Source organism: Astatotilapia calliptera, unplaced genomic scaffold (assembly GCF_900246225.1).
Source record: "Astatotilapia calliptera unplaced genomic scaffold, fAstCal1.2 U_scaffold_21, whole genome shotgun sequence".
Taxonomy (NCBI): Eukaryota; Metazoa; Chordata; class Actinopteri; order Cichliformes; family Cichlidae; genus Astatotilapia; species Astatotilapia calliptera.
In genome coordinates this window covers 40,405-58,907 of record NW_020535741.1, presented here as the reverse complement: position 1 = coordinate 58,907, position 18,503 = coordinate 40,405, and the positions used below count along the sequence as shown (strand labels likewise).

Here is an 18,503-nt window from a genome sequence, read left to right as displayed (position 1 = left end):
CTGATCCTCTAACAGTGGAGAGATGTTTGGAGTTAAAGCTTTGTCAGGCCAGAGAACAGAGCATCAGTTCGTCACACTGACCTCACTGCTGTAGTGATTAAGGACGTCAGAAATCCAGAATCCACTTCAGGACATGTATGACATCATGTCACCCATAAAGGCTTCAGCCATGAACTGGGTCTCGTGTGAGCCATATGAGACCCAGTTCTGTCTCATTACAGATACACAAACATGCGTGTGTACATCATGTTTGTGAGTTTGTATGAAAATGTTTTCACAGTGTCAACTTTCCCTAAAATCACAATGTTCCTTAATTTTAGCCAAACTGGTGGATCTGAAAATCCATCTGAACAGACACGAGTCAAACTTGTCCCGAAACACTGTCAGTGTACGAACGTCTGCATCATCTGTACAACAGCAGAAAATATTTCAATCCATTCATTGTCGTGTATTTTGGGTCATTTTAGGAAAAGTCACCAAGTTTCAGCCCAAACTGAGTCTATAACAGTTTGTAAACTCTGTCAAATTTGATACGATGGATTTACAAACCACGGAGAACAAAGTACAAGCTGTCTCCCAGTGGGCTGGACTTAAGGAGGAAAAGTCACATGAGGCAGGAAAAGTCACACGAGGCAGGAAAAGTCACATGAGGCAGGAAAAGTCACACGAGGCAGGAAAAGTCACATGAGGCATCATCAGTTTCTTTCTGTCCTTGATCATCTGTTTTTCGTCATGCTGGGTAACAGTGACTTCATGCAACATCAGGCTCAGCTTTATTCAGCTTTGAATACTTTGCAGCCCTTTCAATTATTTTTTTACGTTTTTTTCTCTGGTTTTGTTTTCTTGTGCTAAAACCCCTCTCATATTTTCTGCAGATCAGATTAATAAGAAGAGCAACAACAACAAGAAGCACAGCAGAAACTGACAGACCAACTATCAGTCGAGCAGATCCATCCTCCTTCCCTCCGTCCTCCTTCTCTCCAGCCTCCTTCTCTCCGGCCTCCTTCTCTCCAGCCTCCTTCTCTCCAGCCTCCTTCCCTCCAGCCTCCTTCCCTCCAGCCTCCTTCCCTCCAGCCTCTGTGTCTCCTCCTGTGTGACCTGCAGGTGAGAAACAGGTGTGAGGTGTCAGCTGTCAGGTAGGTGATGAGTGAAGAACAGAACAGAATCCGTTTCCTCTTCTAGTTCAGGACAACAGATTAATACAAACTATTCACAATATGTATAAAGTGAGAAAATACTGGTGGATTTTTCGAGCTTCTTAAAAGGAAACAGATGTTCTGACTAAACATGACTAAAACTGATCCAGCTGTTCTTTATTATTTGACTGGATTAAACGTTTTAAACAAACTTGAAGAAGTCCAGCTCCTTACAATAGTTTTTTACAGTTGTTACACAGACAAACTGTATTATTGTCAGGGTCCTATGTCTGAGCGACCCAGGATCCCTGAGCAGTTATGGACCTGTTATATTACATGTATTTTTGGTGTTGCTGCCCCTCTTCTCCATGTTTGTAGATATGAGTGTGTGTGTGTGTGTGTGTGTGTGTGTGTGTGTGTGTGTGTGTGTGTGTGTGTGTGTGTGTGTGTGTCTGAACTCTTGTTTACAGGCACCTTCAGGCCTGGTGGGTGTGGCCCTGCTAGGGGACTGGCCACACCCGAAGCCACACACCTGCTGCTGATCAGGGCTCGCCGGGGGAGCTACTTAGGAGAGTCTTGGAGCTCCCACAGATGTGGGATTACTGCGTGAGACTCCCAAGTCAGAGTGAGTGAGTGAGTGAGTGAGTGAGTGAGTGAGTGTCCCCGCGGGGTCAGTGTTTAACGGCTGCCTCTATTGTTTTCCTACAGGAGGAACGTGGAGAGGAAGAACAGCACGCACAGGGTGTGCAGAGTCACGGCAGCGGGGAGCACGAACACGGACGCCAATGGACACACACGGGAGCCTTGGGGAGCACGGGGATTAATTGTGCATCGATATTTACCACACTGTAAATAAACGCACTGTCTACACACAGAGCGCCGCGCCTGGGTCCTCCTTTCCCCACGGTCTGCCAGCCGGACCGTGACAAATATGGCTGTTATGTATTTGCTCTGGCAAAGATTAATTCATTAATTTATCAGCAGTTTATCACAGCTGGTCACAGAGATACTGATGATTTCAGCATGAGAGGTTCAAAGCCACACTGGGATCAGTCTCAGGAGTTTGGAAACTGCTTCCAGATCAGTAACTCAGCTCAGCTGGTCTCATTACAGCGAGAGGGCAGCCATGTTTTTAACACAGCTGCAGTAAAGATACTTTACAATAAGCACTGCCTGTGTTCAGATAAACTGCCAGCTTAGTTTGATTTGATCTAAACCTGACAGAGTGACAGCAGCCGTCCTCTCTCTGTAACAGCAACAACATGCAGGGAGTCTGCTCAGCTACACATGGATTAAACTCTGAGGTTAAACTATCAGGACATAATAGAAGTCAGTGAATTAATAAATAACAAACTAGCTCAGCTGGAGTCTCACATTGTCACAGATGAGGATGATAACACTGACTCCAGAGTGAGCAGGACACATCTGTGCTAAAGAAAACTGATGGAGGCCAACTGAGTGTGGGTGGATGCTGGACTACCAGCCACAAAGACAACAGCTGGAAACATCTGTCTACCTCTGACATCCACCAGCTCATCCATACAACAAACAAACATCAACAACCAGGAAGCAGCTTCACCTCTGATCACACACACTCAGCTCTACTCACTCACCTGGAGGAACAACCAGGTATACGAAGCTGATGTTCATCCATGACCTTGTTTCATTCATGAACACACGACACTCGTATGTTCCAGTGTCATTAACCGTCACATCCTTCAGAATCAAAGACACGTCTCCATCCTTCATCTGTCTGTCCTGCAGATCCACCCGGTTCTTAAAAGATGGATGCTGGTGTGTTGAATCAGAGGGACCATGCTGGTACAAAAGCACATATTCTGGCTTCAGGTCAGATCTTGTCCAGTTTAAAACTGTAACTGTGTTGTTTGGAGTTCGACATGTCAGAGTGGCGTTCTGTCCAGACTCAGCTGTGATGATCTTTGGGTCTGAAAGAGGAAACAACACAGAGCAGAGAGGTTAAAGGTCAAAGTACAATTATGATCAGAATGATTGACTTTAAATATTTTGTTTATTTCCTTTGACATTTGTGTTTTTAGTCATGTTGGATTTAATGAACCTCTGAACATCCAGCAGGTCACCAGTGACCCACTGAGGGGGAATTTTAGCCTCATGCTAAACATGCAAAGTGTCAGAAACTACAGGGTGGCCTTTTGTTGTGGGCAGTCTGAGGTACACCTGTGCACTACTCATGATGTCAGATCAGCATCCTGATGTGGCACACCTGTGAGGTGGGACGAATTATCTCAATATAGCAGATGTGCCCACTACCACACATTTGGACTGATTTGTGACCACTGTTTGGGAGGGATGGTTATATTGTGTATCTGGAATGAATTTTAGGTCTCTACGTCCATCCCATGGGGAATGGGAGCAGTAACAAAGGTGTTGCGTTTATATTTTTGTTGAGTGTATATAGACATAGTATATTGTTACACACTTGTAAATGTCTCATTGGAGACTGGCACACACATTATTTTGCAACAACTAAATAATATAAAATATTTGAACCATCAGAACATTTTAACCAAATACAATATTGTAAATAAAAGATTACAGGGGCAGGGTGCCTTGTTTTTGTCGATAAAGCTTTTCATGTCCTTAAAAGTGCTATTTTTTCTCCTGCTTAAAAATTTGGTTAGTGACAGTCCCTGGATAAGCAGAGGAAGATGGATGGACTAAATTTGCTTAGTCCATCCATCTTCTATAGAGCTGAGGTGTCAGATTCTGTGTAATATTATGCCACAATCCTGTCAGGAATCAGGATGATTTTGTTGTGTTTTACGCTTTGGAGGGACAAAACAACGTTAGGTCTGCTGGATTAAAAAATTATTTTGTGAGATCATGCTTATGTGAAACTAGTGGAGACGTTTCTACATAATACACACAGTTTGGACACAGCTTTTCATTTTTACTTCTTTTTACTTTATTTTTACTTCTTTATTTTGTAGATTGTTACTGAAGGCACCAAAACTCTAAATGAACACATGTGTAATTTTGTAGTAAAGAAAAAAGAATGAAATAACTATAAATAAATATGTTTGTTATGTTTATGTTATATTTTTTTAAATAGTCAACCTTTGCTTTGATCACTGCTTTGCACACTCTTGGCACTCTGTTGAGGAACTTCATGAGGTATTCAGCTGTGTTAAGGAAGAAACGCTTTTATAAGGTTTGTGTTCAGCAGTCATTGATCAATGATTCCTCTTCCTGATTTGTTTGCTTGGTTTACATACCAAGCAAACATACTTTATATACATTAAAGTATATGTTCATATTTTACTCTTAATAGGAAAAGAACAAAATGTACTACTCGCTCTGTCTCTAGAAACAGGAAGTTCACCCTGTGACATTTACCGCGAGAGATTAACACACACACACACACACACACACACACACACACACACACACACACACACACACACACACACACACGTATGCAAAATTAAAGGAAACTGCTATGCTTGTTTCACCCTGCTTACTATAAATAAAGACGAACTACTGCAGCTCGGTGTGAGTGAGTCTCTCTCTGAGCTCTCACCCGTGCAGCACGTTAACTGTCTCCAAGTGTCTCAGTGTTGTTTATTCACCTAACTGTTTGATAACTGTAAATCTCTAACAACCTGAAATATTATTGTTATTATTATCTTAAAGTAATATTATTATTGCTTCTAGGCTGGACTAATGTAGTTCATTATTATCAGGATGTCCTAAAAACTAACTCCAAAGGCTGAGTGAGTTCTGAACAACCAAAAAGCTCAATCAGACCAATGTTTTGCCACTAAGCAACATCCTCCAGCAGAACTCTATGTATCAGGTCAGTCCTGATGCACAAACATGTTTTAGATGGACTCAGCGGTTTAACATTAAGATGTTATTATGAAAGAAAAAAAGTTTTGCTCTGACAGCTTTTCTGAGAGATCTAATAAGATCCCAAACACATTGACCTCTTTGTAGAACATTATTAAATAAGCATATTATTTAACCTTTTAAACATTTTAAACACTGGGTTGTGAATAGAAGATGGAAAAACAAAACAACTAAAACAAAGAGAAAAACTACGCAGCACACAAACTCTGGAAAGGGGACCTTTATGTCACCGAGCACATTATTATGTATGCATTAATAAATAACAACTTAATAAAGATATTACACTCTTAATTTGTCGTTCTGTCACGGCTGGGGCGGCAGTCGTGTGGAGGGTGAGAAAGGAGGATCCAATAGCAGACAATGGCGGAGGTGCAAGTGGGTTTTATTTACAGTGCACAAAACCAAGGTGTGGGCAGAACCGAACATAAACCTAAACTGGGAAACCTAATGCAAAAATGGAGGACAGGAAGCGAGGAGCAGAGAGACACGAAGAAACATGGAACAGTGCAGACTACACGGGAGGTTCACAGAGAAATACAGACGACGCCACGAGAAGCAGACACCTACTATAAATACACACACCAGGTAATCAGGAAATGGCACACAGGAGGGGACACAGCTGGAACTAATGGGCATAACGAGACAGGGGAGAGGTAAAACTGAACACACTGACATGTGATATGAACTTTCAGAATAAAACAGGAAACAGACACAGAGAACCAGACAGGACACTGAACTTGACAGGCAGACTCATGAGCAGACACAATAACACCATGGACAGACAGAGGGAACACAGAGAAGTGGGAGCAGGCAGGCAGAGAACAGAAAACCTAACAAATGGCAAAATCACAACAGAATACACACTCGGAATGAACAAAAGCATAAAGAAACACAAAACACTGAGTCCTCGGACTCAGGACCATGACAACTCTAAAGCAATAGGTAACCCAAGTTGTTTCAGTACCTTGCCATTCCGGGTTTCTAAACAGTTCCAATATCTTGGAATAAATGTCACTCAGGATTATTGTGGTTTATTTAAACACAATCTCTCTAAACTATATGATGAAACCAAAAATAACATAGACAAATGGATTAATCTACCAATTTCACCAGCATGGAGGATAAACATTGTTAGAATGAATATTCTTCCCAAATTCTTATTTTTATTTCAGTGTATCCCTATTGTGATTAATAAAGCCTTTTTTAATAAATTAGACTCCTTAATATCCTATTTCATATGGAACAGAAAGAATCCAAGAATCAAGAAAAGCTACCTGCAGAGACCGACATGTCAGGGAGGGATGGGGTTACCATGCTTCCGTCTGTATTATTGGTCATGTAATGTTCGTTCCATGTCGTTTTGGTTGCGGACTAAGGGGGCCGACTGGACAACGATGGAGAATGAAAGCTGCTACCCCTCCTCATTAGAAGCTGTGATCTATTCAGCTCTCCCTATCCCTAAACATGACTTTAAAAATCCTGTAGTCTCTCATACAATTAAAATCTGGACACAGATAAGGAAACATTTCGGGTGGAAGGAAGCTTCCATACTAACTCCACTCATGAATAACGCATCATTCGCACCATCACTCTCAAACATTTAATTTCTCCAATGGAACCACAAGGGGCTGCACTCAATAAAGGATTTATTCATCAACAAGGTTTTTCCCACATTCCGGCAACTGCAAGAAAATTTGACTTGCACAGTAATGACTTTTTCAAATACTTACAGATCAGAAGCTTTGTAGGGAAGCTTTTTCCATCTTTTCCAGGTCGGCCCCCAGACTCTGCCTTAGATAACTTATTTCAGTTTGATCCACTCAAGAAAGGACTAATAACAAAAATTCACAACGCTTTGTCACAGCTGGATGGAACTGTCACACTTGACTATCTGAAAGAGGCCTGGCAGCGTGACCTTGGTACGAGAATTACAGACAATCAATGGAAAAAAGCCCAGGAAAATGTACACTCTTCCTCTGTTTGCATTCGTCATGGACTCTTACAGTTTAAAGTGCTACATAGACTCCATTTATCAAAGTTGAAACTGTCAAAAATGTTCCCCAACGTAAACTCGTCCTGCAAAAGATGTAAACAGCAACCTGCTTCACTGGCACATATGTTTTGGACTTGTCCCTGTATAACAACATATTGGAATAATGTCTTTCATATCTTGTCTAAAATTCTAAAAAAAACACTTAAGCCAGATCCAATCTGTGCTTTATTTGGAGTGAAGCCGGTTGTTGTAGACCTATCAGCCACCCAAAATAATGTGATACGTTTTGTGACGCTGCTGGCACGCCGTTTGATTCTATTAAACTGGAAACAAAAGGTGCTTCCTACCATATCAGCGTTAATACAAGATGTATTGAGACACTTGCAGCTGGAAAGAATTAAACTCCTACTAAAGGGGAGGTTGGAGGAATTCCATTCAACCTGGCAACCTTTTATAGATTTCTTCAATACTGTACAGATATAAATGGTCACTGAGCCTCATTGTTAGTTCGATAAATAGCATCCTCTGTCCAACGTTGTTTGTTGTTGCCTTTTTTGTTGTTGTTGTTGTTGTTTTGTTTTTACTTTGTTTTTTCCTATTGTATATATGCAATCATTTATATTTGAATCTTAGTAGCCTTTATGATAAAGAACACTGGAAAACCAAATAAAGAGATTTGAGAAAAAATAAATAAATAAATAAATAAATAAATATTGAAATATCTTTTGAATTAGTTAAATGTCAGAATAAAGAGAGACAGAGCTATTTTTATCACTTTCATCATATTTAGGAGTACATATACACTAAGTTTGTTAATTAATAAGAAAACTGCAGACGATTCGATTCTGAGCTGAAGAAGCTTCTGATTGGTTAGTAGAGTCCATGTGAGTAAATCGGTGGCACAGCTGTGGATGCATATAAGGCAAAACACAGAGCCTGTTTCTTTGACATGGGAACATCAAGAGATGTCAACCAAAACACCAGGAAAAGAACTGTGGAGCTCCATAAGTGTGGCTCAAGTTTTGAATACAATTTGGTGCCATTTACAATTAAGAAATACAGATAGTTTCTCTCTTTACTCTTAAAGTTAACAAATATTGTTATTGATAAATAATATATTTATCAATCTAAAAAAATAAACATTTAGTCTGATTTGATGTTACAATTAAAAGGTGTTTGTTTTTATCTGAAGAGTTTGTAAATATCTGGTTTCAACTGTATATTTGATGATTGTCAGCACAAAGAGGGAGAGAGAGGAACAGAACAGAGATGAACAAGAGCAGGTGAGACACACATGTTAGTCAAATGGTTGTTTACCAAAAGTATCACCGTATCATAGGTACTCATGTTTCTTTTTAGGTTTGCTTTTTTTCAAATTCTGTATTTATTAAGTTATGCAGGCTTGTTTGCACAACAAGGCTAAATAATTATATAAAATTTTCCATCCATCCATCTTCATACGCTTTATCCGAGGCCGGGTCGCGGGGGCAGCAGCCTAAACAAAGAGGCCCAGACCTCCCTCTCCCCAGCCACCTCCTCCAGCTTATCCAGGGGAATACCAAGGCGTTCCCAGGCCAGCCGAGAGATATAATCTCTCCAGCGTGTCCTGGGTCTGCCCCGGGGCCTCCTCCCGGTGGGACATGCCTGGAACACCTCACCCAGGAGGCGCCCAGGGGGCATCCTTGTCAGATGCCCGAACCACCTCAGCTGGCTCGTTTCGATGTGGAGCAGCAGCTGCTCTACTCTGAGCCCCTCCCGGATGGCCGAACTTCTCACCCTATCTCTAAGGGAGAGGCCAGCCACCCTTCGGAGGAAGCTCATTTCTGCCGCTTGTATCCGCGATCTCGTTCTTTCGGTCACTACCCACAGCTCGTGGCCATAGGTGAGGGTAGGGACGTAGATCGACCGGTAAATTGAGAGCTTCGCTTTTACACTCAGCTCCCTCTTCACCATGACAGACTGGTGCAGCGTCCGCATTACTGCAGCTGCAGCCCCAATCCGTCTGTCGATCTCTGGCTCCCTTCTCCCATCACTTGCGAACAAGACCCCGAGATACTTGAACTCCTCCACTTGGGGCAGGAACTCATCCCCAACCCGGAGTGGGCACTCCACCCTTTTCCAGCTGAGAACCATGGCCACAGATTTGGAGGTGCTGATCCTCATTCCCGCTGCTTCACACTCGGCTGCGAACCGTTCCACTGCGAGCTGGAGGCCCTCACCCGATGAAGCCAACAGAACCACATCATCCGCAAAAATCAGAGATGAGATTCTGAGGCCACCAAAGCGAAAGCCCTCCGCCACTTGGCTGCGCCTAGAAATCCTGTCCGGTGTGTTGGTGGTTCTTTGTGTCTGGGGGTGGGCGTCCGGGTACACACCGGCTCACTCCTTGGCGGCCGCTTGTCGGGGCCTGGGGCCTGGGGCTCGCTCGGGCCCCTTTGGAGGTGGGGTGCCCCCGGCCTCTCGGCCTAGGGCTCGGTCACTCAGGCGCAGCTGGGGGCCGGCGGAGCTCACGGGCGCGTCACTGCAACTCCCCCTGACTTCTGCTCCGCGGCTGCTGGGCGAGCCCTCATCTGGGACTCTCCTCAGCTCTTACTGGAACAGTGGCGCGGCTGCCCCTCTGTTGGTCTTCCATGGTCTCTTGTGTTCTGGGGGCCTCTGGATGTCTGGAGTTTTGATCTCCTCCATACCCGCTTCACACCCTGGAGGACGGGGCTGTGGCCCCCCCACACTCCCTAGCAGATCATTACATGGAGAAACCTTTGGAATGCAAGCATGCTGATCCACACAGGTATGCACACATGGGTATTCACAGACGCGGACTAAAGCTTTCTTGGCTGCTGCCTCAAAGCACACTGTGCGCTGTCTATCTTGCGTGCTGCACAATATCGTTTATTACTTAGTAAATACTGATATCTATGACTAGCTAGTTTATTGTGATGGTGCTTTGTTTTCTCTATTATTATGTTGCTCTTTGTTGTTTGCTGTCTCCTCTGTTTGTTTTTGTTTGTTTGTTTGTTTGTTTTTTCTCCATACAGGTGACCCAGGAGTTTTTTGTTTTTTTGTCTCTCTTCCCCCCCCCCCCCCTTCTCACCGTCTCTTCTCCCCTTTGGTTTTCTTTCTTTCTCTCCCCCTCTCTCTCTCATTCATTCCCCCTGTCCTATTTATTAAAAAAAAAAAAAAAAAAAAAAAAATGACAAAGGATGAACTGAAGCTCTGCCATCACGTAATGTCGCATACTGCTGTTTCTGATGTCATTTAGAAGAAAAAATAAATAAATAAATAAAAAATAAATAAAATAAATCCTGTCCATAAAAATTATGAACAGAACCGGAGACAAAGGGCAGCTAGTCGAACCTCGGATAAAAAAATTTCTGAATCTAAATATTGTACTTTGGTAGAATTAAAAAATAAGTGTAGTGCAGGTCTATGATGATTTTTAGTTCTACTATCATCTAGTTCTGATTCTGGTTCTGTCTTGGTTAAGTCCTCAGTAGTCCTGGTTTTGAACTGTTGTAGTCCTGTTTTAATTCTGGATCAGTTCTGGGTCTGGTTGAATTGAGGTTTAGTCCTCGTGTCTTGATGCAGCCCCGACCTTGTTCTGCCTTGCTGCTTAATTAAAAAACTAGTCTAAGGTGTCCTGCACATGTGATATATATTTTTCCCGATATGAAGTCATTCTTTTTTGAACAAAACTCAAAACAGAGCCAATTAATCATTCAGTCATTTCTAACCCCCCCCCCCCCCCCCCCCCCAAAAAAAAAAAAAAAACCCAAAACAAACAAAAAACAAACAAAAAAAACAAAACCCACATGCATACTACCCTTTAGGGCTAAGCCCCGGGCGTTTCAAATGTCTGGCTCCGCCTCTGGTCTATGCCAAACCAGAATTTTAAACTGCTTTTCCAATTCGCCTCTCAAAATTTCTGATTCACAGTTAAGAGTGTGGCATGTGCACATGACATGTTTTCACCATTTGTAAGCCAGAAGAGTGACTGCTCTTGAAGCCTGGTTGTTGCACAATACTAATACTCTTACTGCCACTACTTCTTGTTCTACTAGTACAGCTACTTCTACTGCACAAGCACCTCAGAGGGACATATGGCAACAAGGCTTGGAGGTCAGACACGTAGGGCCTGCAGGGTGGGGATCCAGGTGCCACATGGTGTTGCAGCTGATAAAGCCATAAACTATGCCCATTTTGTTGAAGTGATCACCAGTTTGCTGGGTTTTTTAGAGACACAGAGTGAGAGCGATCATGTTCTATATTACTGTTTTTTAATGGATTTTCAGAGCTGTTGATTTATGAAGCAGTCTTCATGGAAACATGTCAAGTCTGTTTTTGGGATTGAGTGTTAAATTGTCAGTTTTAATAAAACCTGCATTTTCCTGCAATGATACTGGAGAGCAAAGAAAAGTTAGACGATGTTTATCCAGCTCTTCCAAAATGTACCTCACAAACATCTGCTGGATCCTGAATTCAACATTCTAGGGCCTATGAACAGGTTAACACTGAATGTTCTACGAACACTGGCCCAAAGGTAAAAGGTGAGAATTCCTCCGATAAAATCGTTTGTTTTTTTTTCTTTTTAAATTGTTAGAGCCTTCAGGCACTATGGCAACAGGAATGCAAATATTAAAATGTGACGAAGAAAAGCTTGAAAATAACATTTTCACCCACAAACACAAAACCAAGAGCCCTAACATGTGATTAGTTTTGAATTGCTGCTATAACTAAAACATGGTGCAGCTGTTGTGTTGTTTAAGAATGGAGAACGCATTTTTCAGCGTGGGAGCGTCAGGCCTCACATTTCGGAACAGCTTCTAATGGAGCCTCACTGCGTCTAGAGACTGGAGATCAGGTGTTTTTATGTCTCTGGGTTAGTTTTAAAATATATGACAATCATTTTCACCATTCCACCTTCAGTGGTCATCTTCTTTTTACCATGTAAAAAGGGAAACACTTGTCTCTGTCCACAGTCAAAGATAAAGAGCAGCTGTACCTGGGCCTCCTTGTTCTGATGGTTGTTTGTCCATAACGGACGTCTTCAGTTCTCACTGCTGAGTAGATCACAGCTGAATCAGTCTCTGTACAATAAACACATTAAAATTACTGCAACAGTGCTGTGATATTATTACACTACAGCGATGGAGACATTTCATTCTGTTCTTTTAAGCTTATTAAAAGCATTAAATTGTGTCTTTTTATAAATAGCAGCAACTTTTCACAGTTTTTATTTTTTAATCTTAACACCTCTGCTGCAAAACAGTGAGAACAAAGAAATCAGGATGTTTCTGAGAAAAAGAAGAAGGGCGGCCACAGAGCTGCAGACTGATGCACTTTTACCACAGAGCATGAAGGAAACATGCATGACCAGTGTTATCAGCCAAACCCAAACACACTGCAGCAAGAAGCTCCATCAGTGTCACACTAACTCGAGTCAAAAAGAAGCAGCACAAGTTTAAAAGAATAAAAAGTCACTGATGGATATAAAGGACATTTTATCTGCTCAGTCTCTTCATATGTCTCATGTTCACATGTTCCATATCTTAACTGTGTGTAGCAACAACAGATAACACACATGTGTGGGCCTCATCTGAGCTCTGACACATGTAGCTCAGTGACAGCGTGTCTCTCTCTCAATTGGCAGCTGAAACTGTTGTGAACTTCTCCATGAGTCATATTTCCTGTTTCAGAGCTGCTGATTGGCTCTTTGGGCCCTTTACCTTCAGGAGGTCATGGACGAAGCACTGAAGTCGTTTATCACGTAAAAAATATTTTTAGCTTATAATAATTTGATTTATTTTTATTTATTTATTTAGGACAGTGCATGTTAATGAACATAAATGTAAAAAAAAAAAAAAAGATTTATAGCCAAAGGCTAATTTCCATCTGTTGTTAAATAATAAAATATTAATGAAAACTGGAGGTTTTTATTTAGAACTTAGATTTTAAGCTATTTATGCCTTTTTTGCTGCTCTTTTTTAAACTTATTCCCTTTAAACTGTATTTATTCTTTTTAAAATATATTGGTTATTGCACTGTAGAGGCTGCTGAGGAACAGTATTTCGTTTCAGGCTGTGTAACACGAAATGACAATAACCAATAAAGTCTTGAGAGCTGCCATCATTGTTCCAGCAGGAGGCAGTAAAACACCAAACTGCACCTGTTGTGCTGAAAAGGTGTGAGCATGTGCAGTAACCCAGTATGTTACCTGAATATCTCTCTCTCACACACACACACACACACACACACACACACACACACACACACAGTACTGATACTAATGACTCGCTCTCAGATCTATTTGGGTTTAATGTCAGGGTATATTTGTGGATGAACGTTTTGGTAGGACACATGATGTGGACAGTCTGGTAATCCCAGAATATTTTAATGTAAGAAAACTCCAGACAGCTCTGGAGAAAGTTTCAGAGTAAAAGCCCTGGAGTGTTTTACATGTTATTCTGTTGGATTAAATCTGACGGAGCTGATTCATAAACACTTCACTGCCAGGTATCAGGTGACCTGCAGAGACTGATCCTACAAACACTCAGAAACAGAGTAAACCAAACTGCACCACAGTGATCAGACGAAACCTTCCTGACATGAACACAGCTCCTCAGTAAAAACTGTGAAGCAGCAGAGAGACTACACCCAGCACCATACACCACCTCTCTGACACAGTACACCCTCGAGCAGGTGGTGTCCCCATAAACAGTCTGAGAAGCTCTGATTATTTACTATGTTCAAACAAACTGAGTGTCCACAAACGTCTGAGCTCACAGTGAGAGCTGCTGGCACAGTTTGGAGGTGTTCTGCCCCCTGCTGGACACACAGAGCTACAACATGAGGATCAGAGGAGGCTGGTGCTGCTTCACCTTTAGACATAAGAAGGAGGTCAAAAAATGTAAAAACAGAGATTGTTTTTAAACCTGTAAAGGAGGAAATCCTGACGAACCAATCCACAGCCAGAGAAGAAGTCTAACTCTGTGCTGCTCCAATCAGGAATCAGCTCTATTACTGTGTGAGTGTGTAAAGTCACAGAGTAGCTGGTTTCAAATGTATCTATAAAGTTTATTTACATTTTATTTAGGCTTAAAAAAACAGTCCAAGTTTATTTCTTTGGACTTTGTTCACTTAATGGATGTTTCCCTGCATTTCTATTTTCACACAGTTTATTTCTTACAGCAGGAAAACTGAACAGAATGTATGTAAGAGGTCAGAGTGAGGATGACGTCACTTAATACAGGAAATACATGTTTGTCTGTTTTGATGATGAAGGACTTCTTCAGCTCTGTAAACAGCTACACTTGAGAGGACAGAGGTGATTTCATGGATCAATAACAATGTGTTTATCAGCTTTCATCATCGCAGTGCAGACATGACGTCAGATCTATCAGAGTGAAGGCCGTCTCTCTGATGACGTCACAGAGCAGAGTCCTTCTGTCCAATAAAGGATCTCAGATCAGCTGCTGCCATCTTGTGGCCACAGTTGGTTACTGTCTCTGAAAGTTGTCTCATGTTTCCTGTTGTCCTGCTAACAAAGGCTGGAGCTCATCATGCTGAGAGGGCAGCAGCATTTTGTGGCTCTTCACACATGTTCATTATATTCTGATGATCCTGGATGGAGACAAACTACAGATAAGTGTGTTCAGCCCAACTAGTTTATCTCATTACAGCAGTTTGATGTTTCCCTTTGAATCCCCCTGAAGATCCTGACAGTGAAGCACGTACATAATACTCCAGCCTTTCAACTCTGAGCTTATTTAGTTCTATTAATACACTGAAATCTCATTTGTGTCATGAAGAAAGTCTTTAATCAAACAGAATTCAAAGAGCAGAAACATTTCATATATGGAGTTAAACATGAATCATTGTTTCAACAACATATTTATTGTTGTCATAAACAGACAAGAAGACAACAACAAACTGCTCCTCCCATTCAACACATGTCAGTCCATATCCCAGCAAACTAAATCATCTCCATTTACACATCAAATAGAAACATGAATCACTTGTAATGATTAGAAACTTGATAGAATTTCAAATCTAGTTTGGGGAGTCATTCAGTGAGAAACAGTGAAATGATTTTCCATGTGAAAAGGTGGACAGCAGAAACAGAAAGAAAGAGTGAAACTAAAAGAGAAACAAAGAGCTTTGGAACAACGAGGCAGCAGGAGGACAGCTGCAGTTTAACAGCTTCAACTCACTGACAGGAAACAACATTAGAAACATCATCATCCTCAACTCATCTGCTGCACTGACACTGACACCTTCAACGGACACACCTTCAGTTTATCAGCCCAAATATATGGAAACAACCTGTGAGTGAAAGTGTGTTTGAAGGTGTGTATGTGTGTGTTAGTATCAGGATCAGAGAACGACAGCTTTCCTCTGTTCCAGTCCAGATTCACTCTGATCCTCTGGAACTTCTTCTCTACTGAGAGAGCAGATTTAGCTGATGGTGACCATGCTGAGTATTTACCTTCATCAAACAAAATTGACCATAATCCAGAGTCTATGTTTCCCTTCCTCTCCATAGACTCTGCTGACACACCCAGTACCCACCATGTACTGTCTCCAACATCAACATCCCAGCTGTGAGTCCCTGAGTTAAAGCCCTCAGAGCCCAGAACAGAGTAGTAATTATCAAACCTCTCTGGATTATCAGGAAGCTGCTTCTCTCCTCCATATCTCACACTGGTCAGATCTTCAGACAGGATGAGTTTTGGATGAGCAGTGTTTGGGTCCAGAATGAGAGGAGTGTAGGAGACCACGTCCTTCATGTTGTTCCAGATGTTGAAGGTCAGGTTGCCCAGGTGTTTGGCCTGGTCTATCAGAGCTCCTGAGGGCAGCTGTGGATCATCCAGCAGGGGGCAGCGCTGGACTCTTTCCACTGCAGCCTTGTAGTTGTGCAGGAATGAGACGTCTTCAGCTCTCAGCTCCTCCTCTGTGGCTCTGACTGTGTCTGAAAGAGCTGCTATCTCTCTGCTCAGAGCCTCCATCTTCTCCTTCATCATCCCACTCTTCTGCTCCTCTTCCTCCCTCAGTGCAGCCAGCCTGGCCTCCTCTTCCTCTGCTAGAAACTGGTGAAGCTTCTTAAACTGCTCCTTAATCTGCCTCTCTGTGTGTCGGGCCTGGACCTTAATGTGTTCTGCTGTTTGATCAAACTTCACTTGAACTTCTTCACAAACCTTTAACTTCTTCTTTAAGGGCTCCAGAGTTTCCTGAAGTTCCTTCTTGTGTTGTTGTGCAGCTTCATCGATGGGTCTGACTCTGTGATTGGTGTGTTTTTCTGAGGCACAGCAGACGACACACACTGGCTGCTGATGGTCCAGACAGAAGAGTTTGAGTTTCTCAGAGTGCAGACTGCAGAGAGCCTCTGAAGCTCTCTGATCTCTCTCCTGTAAGAACGACTCACACAGGTTCTTTAAAGCCAGATTTAAAGGTGGATCATCCTTTGAAGATCTTCTGTTACAAACTGGACACTCGTGTGTTGGTCTCTCTCTCCACCATCTCTTCAGACAGTCTTTACAGAAGCTGTGGCTACATGACAGAATAACAGGATCTCTGAAGACCTCCTGACAGACCGGACAGCAGAGATCCTCCTCTGATCTGGAAGCCATTGAGTCTGTGAGTGAAGCTGAAAACAGCAGACAGGAAGTACAGTCAGTCCTGGCTCCCCTCCCTCCTCTACCACCTTCACTGAAACTTCCTTTGAGTCGTGTTTTTGCTCAAACTCACATTCAGTGTGTGGAGCGTCAGCAGCTTGAAGCAGCAGTGTTGGAGTTTTCCACTTTTCTCTCCTGTAGCTGGACTCACTCAGAGGAAGCTGCTAGTTTGGTCTGAGCTCAGTCTGATCGTCTGTGCGTCTCTCTTTACTGAGGACGAAGAACTTCCTGTTTCCTGGTTTGTCACATTTGAGTGACGTGAGGGGAGGAGAAAATGTTGCTGTTTGACTTTTAACTAAGGTGTGTTTCAATCCTGCCTGCAGCTCAAAAGCTGTAAAACAGGTTTTGTGTCTTTTCACCTCCACAGGTCACAACATGAAACCTGTTGTGAAGTTTATAAAATAAAGTGTCACTCGGTGGTGCAGCTGTTTGTCAGCTTCTATTTTAGACTTTGTTCTGGTTCTTGTTCAGGTTCCCAGCAGTGGGAGTGTAATGCAGTCACACACACACAGGTGGTGTTAAGGTGGATTCACTTAGTTACAGACAGTGGTGTTATTTCCTGTAACTAAGGGTGTGTTTCACTCCAAAGTTCAGACATTAACCTGCCAGAAGTTGTAAAAGTTACTAATAAAGAGCTTTTATCTCAGAAAGCAGAAAGAAAAGAAATAAGTGTGAAGAGTGCAGCAAAATGTTTTAGTGTGAGCTGGTTCATCTGATCTGGTTGTGTAAAAGTCACTGCATGACACTGAGTTTTACTTCTGTCACGATTAGTGGAGCGGACTCAGGCGCAGACCACAAGTTTCTTCAAATCAAAAGTGAATTTATTTACAGTGTTCTCCACGGTGACACACACACACACACACACACAGACACACACACACACAACGGTGTCTGGGAAAAAGGGTTCCAGGGTCCGGGAGTGAAAGGGGCAGGAGTCCAGGGAGGGGAGATTTCCATACAGCCCTCGCAACCACACACAGCTCCTCTTCTTTCCTCCATCACTCTTGCTCACGCTCAGTCACCGTGCACAGGGAAAACAGGTCCAGGGGAAATCTATACACAGACAGAGAAACAGTTAGTCTCCTGGTTCAGACGTGCTCACGAACAAACTTTGCAGAGTGCAGGACGACTGACGCTGATGGCTCAACGATCCAGCGACGAGTAGAGCAGACTCGCCATCTTAAGTAGGACTCCAATTCTCATAATCAGCGGCAGGTGTGCTGATCATCTCCAGGTGCGTGGGCCAGGAGCAGGAGCCCATACTGAGCTCCGCCCCGGCAGGAGAAAGAGAGAGTGGGAGAGGACGAGAGAGAAAGGGAGAGCAGAGGCGAGAGAGGAGAATAAACAAAACAAAGCGCCTGACTGCTGTCAGCTGGAGAGGTGCGGGGACCATGACAACTTCTGTGTTACTGACACTCATCTCTGACTCAGAGAAACGATTTCTCCCCTGTGATCTTCACACAGTGGTGAGTTACATGTGTGTGGAATTTTTCACGTTTTATAGAATTAAATTTCCTCTTACTTTCTTTTTTGTTAACCTGAGTCACTGATCATTTGCAGTATTACAGAGTCTGGCAGTCTTTGCATGATGTCCACGTCACTGTAAGTTTCTAGCTGACTCTCAGGTGTGACAGGTGTGCCAGCAGGAAAGAGTAATAATAACCTGCATCCTGAGGTTTGTCATGCAGGATTAAAGGAGCCAGGCTTTGTTCACACAGCTAGGATTGTATTTTACACTGACCCTGGGTCAGTATAAGTATCATACAGTTCAAACGAAGCACTGAAACTTGCACATATTTATTACAGATGCACTGAAGA

General features: G+C 42.7%; 1 protein-coding gene and 1 pseudogene across 3 annotated transcripts; one reads left to right on the top strand and one right to left on the bottom strand.

Annotated features, from left to right (window-relative positions):
• The window catches only part of LOC113017823 (hemicentin-2-like), a 129,307-nt pseudogene that overhangs the window by 72,757 nt on the left and 38,047 nt on the right, over nucleotides 1-18,503 (top strand).
• Nucleotides 14,967-16,655, bottom strand: LOC113017820 (nuclear factor 7, brain-like). Of its 3 annotated transcripts, none has more exons than XM_026160927.1 (2): nucleotides 15,299-16,640; nucleotides 14,967-14,995 (listed from the first exon to the last, which is right to left on the bottom strand). In XM_026160927.1, the coding sequence occupies exons 1-2, from the start codon at nucleotides 16,638-16,640 to the stop codon at nucleotides 14,967-14,969; spliced, it is 1,371 nt and encodes a 456-aa protein (XP_026016712.1). The 3 variants fall into 3 exon arrangements, with proteins under 3 accessions (XP_026016712.1, XP_026016713.1, XP_026016714.1); XM_026160928.1 differs by lacking the exon at nucleotides 14,967-14,995 and adding an exon at nucleotides 15,081-15,150 and having other exon boundaries at nucleotides 15,280-16,655; XM_026160929.1 differs by lacking the exon at nucleotides 14,967-14,995 and having other exon boundaries at nucleotides 15,239-16,655.